At 43.5% G+C, this 2,941-nt stretch overlaps 1 protein-coding gene across 1 annotated transcript; it reads left to right on the plus strand.

The window, feature by feature from the left end:
* The first annotated feature begins 222 nt into the window (after nt 1-222).
* Nucleotides 223-2,415, plus strand: LOC120079100. Its single transcript, XM_039033287.1, has 6 exons — nt 223-438; nt 531-617; nt 669-1,235; nt 1,355-1,432; nt 1,537-1,854; nt 1,963-2,415. The coding sequence occupies exons 1-6, from the start codon at nt 223-225 to the stop codon at nt 2,413-2,415; spliced, it is 1,719 nt and encodes a 572-aa protein (XP_038889215.1).
* The last annotated feature ends 526 nt before the right edge of the window (nt 2,416-2,941 follow it).

The following is a 2,941-nucleotide window of genomic DNA, read 5'->3' on the forward strand; positions in this document are numbered from 1 at the left end:
ACTTTCACTTCTAAAAAGCATTTAAGGCAAGGGAGGATGACGTAGCCAGGTCGTAGGGGAATGTCGGGGCCATTAAGGGCCGAATCTGGATTCCAAACCCTAGGCCCGGGGCATTATAGTTGGTATTAGAGCATAAGGTCTTGGGAATGAGAGAGAGTTCATGTATATGTCTGGGTCCCAGTGGTATGAGTCTCTAATATGTATACTATTAATTCGGTAAAGATGCCGAGAAGAAGTGGTAGGCGAAGCAAACAGACGGTGGATGGGAGTACTGACCCTACCAACCGTGAACCTGAGGTTGAGAGGAACTCAGGGGTGAGTAAAAGAAAGACTAGAGAACCTATAAATCAGAAGGCGACGTCTGTGGGAGAGTCGAGTACTCCTCGAGCCAGAGTAGATCCTCAGCTAGAGGATAGGGTGTTTGAAAATTTGCCCAAAGTTTGGCGGCCAGTGTAAGTTCAGTACAGGCCGACCTAGAAAAGAAGTATGGCATTGAGAGGCTTAAAGCCCTAGGTGTTGTGGCCTTTAAGGGAACTACTGACCCTGTAAAGGCGGAAATAGGGTTGGACCAAATAGAGAAATGTTTCAATGTGATGAGCTGTCCAGAAGACCGTAAGGTTAGTTTAGCTGTGTTCCTTTTGCAAAAATGAGCCGAGAAATGGTGGAAGGTAGTATCCACTAGGCAGAATAGTTCAAGTGCTTTGTTGTGGCCTGAATTTAGGAAGGCTTTTGAAGACAAATATTATCCTAGTTCTTTTCGAGAGGCGAAAAAAGATGAGTTCCTTAGGTTGGTTCAAGGAACATTGACAGTGACAGAGTATGAACAGAAGTTCACTAAACTACCACAGTATGCTCTTCCAATTATAGCGGAAGAAAATGACCGGTGTAGAAGGTTTGAGAATGTGTTGAGAAAGGAGATTAGAACTCCAGTAACTTCTACAGCTAACTGGCTGGACTTTAACCAGCTAGTGGAGATCGCTATTCGAGTTGAGCAGAGTTTGGTAGATGATGAACAAGTACAGAAAGACCGAGCTATGTCTGTAGGGCCAAGAGATAGAGGATTCCAACCCCCAGTTTCAGGGCAGTCAAGTATGGGTAAGTCCAGAGGCGTGGATTGGCAGAAGGCCAAGAGGAAGAGATCCCAACCCTCGGCTAGTGTAGCTAGTCAGCCAGGCGTAGCACGTCTGGTGAGTCAGTCACCAGCACAGACCGGAAGCCCTTGTGCTAGAACTGTGGTAAGAGGCATTTTGGGGTATGCTATAATGGGAGAGGTGTTTGCTTCCAGTGTGTGTAAGTAGGACATTTCAAGAGGGAATGTCCCCAGTTAAACCGAGGGGCTCAGGCAATGTAGCAGGTGACGTCTCAGACTGTTAACCAGCCGAGAGGTGTTGGGAACAGAGAAGAAGGATCAAATGGTGCAAAGCTGAAGGGTGTAGCAGATCGGCCTCATTAGTAGAGGCGTGTGTACGTAGTTATGCACCAGGAAGTCGCAGAAGCTCCAGATGGGTGACTGGTAATGTGACTTTATGTAATCAGTCTGCTTATGTTTTATTTGATCCTGGTGCCACACATTCCTTTGTATCTAGCATATTTGCATCACATTTAGATAGGTTGCCTGAGGGTATGTCAGAGGATTTGTATATCTCTACTCCTATAGGAGATGTAGTAGTAGTAAGCGATTGGTATAGAAGTTGTGATGTGTTGTTTGAAGGCCAGGATTTCTGTGTTGACTTAATTCCCTTAGACTTGCTAGAGTTTGACTCAATTCTGGGAATGGATTTTATGGGTAAGTATCATGCTACTATTGATTGCTATAAAAGGGAGGTGGCCTTCAGAAAACCAGGTAAGCAGGAAGTAATTCTTGTGTGATACAGGGGGTTAACTTCAAGTAGCCTTATTTCAGCAGTTAAAGCCAGGAAGTTGATGGGAAAAGGTATCTAGCTCATGTAGTGATTTCCCAAGGATGAAAAGTTGAAACCTGAAGAAGTACCAGTAGTTCAAGAGTTTCTAGATGTATTCCCTGAAAAGTTGTCAGGCTTGCCACCTGATAGGGATTTAGAATTCGTTATTGACCTAATTCCAGGCATGGCCTCTATTTTATACGCTTCGTATAGAATGGCGCCTGCTGAATTAAAGGAACTGAAGGTGCAGTTACAAGAATTGGTTGATAAGGGTTATGTTAGACCCAATGTATCGTCCTGGGGAGCTCCAGTTCTATTTGAAAAGAAGAAATATGGTTCTTTCAGACTGTGTATCGATTATAGGCAGTTAAATAAGGTAACGATTAGGAACAAATATCCATTACCACGTATTGATGATCTCTTTGTTCAGTTGAAGGGAGCTGCAGTATTTTTTAAGGTAGATCTGAGATCGAAGGTACCATCAGCTGAAAGTGAAAAAGATGGATGTCTCTAAGACTACATTCAGAACCCGATACGACCACTTTGAGTTTCTGGTGATGCCATTTGGCCTAACAAATGCTCCGACTGTGTTTATGAACTTGATTAACAAGATGTTCCACCCTTATCTAGACCAATTTGTCATAGTCTTTATTGATGATATCCTAGTACATTCAGATAACAAGGTGGAGCATGCTAACCATCTGAGAATAGTATTGCGAACACTGCGAGAAAAGCAGTTGTACGCCAAATTCAGCAAATATGACTTCTGGTTAGATCAGGTAGCAATTTTTGGGCATGTAGTTTCTGCAGCTGAAGTTAGTGTAGACTCTCAAAAGATGGAAGTCGTGGAAAATTGGGAAAGACCAACCAATGTGTTTGAGGTACGTAGCTTCTTGAGCCTAGCAGGTTACTATAGGCACTTTGTGGAGGGTTTCTCGAAGATAGCTCTCCCACTAACGAATCTGACCAGGAAGGATGTAAAATTTGAATGGACTTAAAACTATGAACGGAGTTTCCAAGAGTTGAAGCAAAGGCTAGTT

Source organism: Benincasa hispida, chromosome 6, assembly GCF_009727055.1.
Source record: "Benincasa hispida cultivar B227 chromosome 6, ASM972705v1, whole genome shotgun sequence".
Taxonomy (NCBI): Eukaryota; Viridiplantae; Streptophyta; class Magnoliopsida; order Cucurbitales; family Cucurbitaceae; genus Benincasa; species Benincasa hispida.

Bases quoted from the DNA above. Each gene is read 5' to 3' on its own strand.
- LOC120079100 (XM_039033287.1), top strand. From the start codon at position 223: ATGCCGAGAAGAAGTGGTAGGCGAAGCAAACAGACGGTGGATGGGAGT. The intron at 1,433-1,536 runs GTAGCAGATCGG...TTATGTAATCAG, and splicing joins ATGGTGCAAAGCTGAAGGGT to TCTGCTTATGTTTTATTTGA. The intron at 1,855-1,962 runs GTAATTCTTGTG...TGATTTCCCAAG, and splicing joins GAAAACCAGGTAAGCAGGAA to GATGAAAAGTTGAAACCTGA.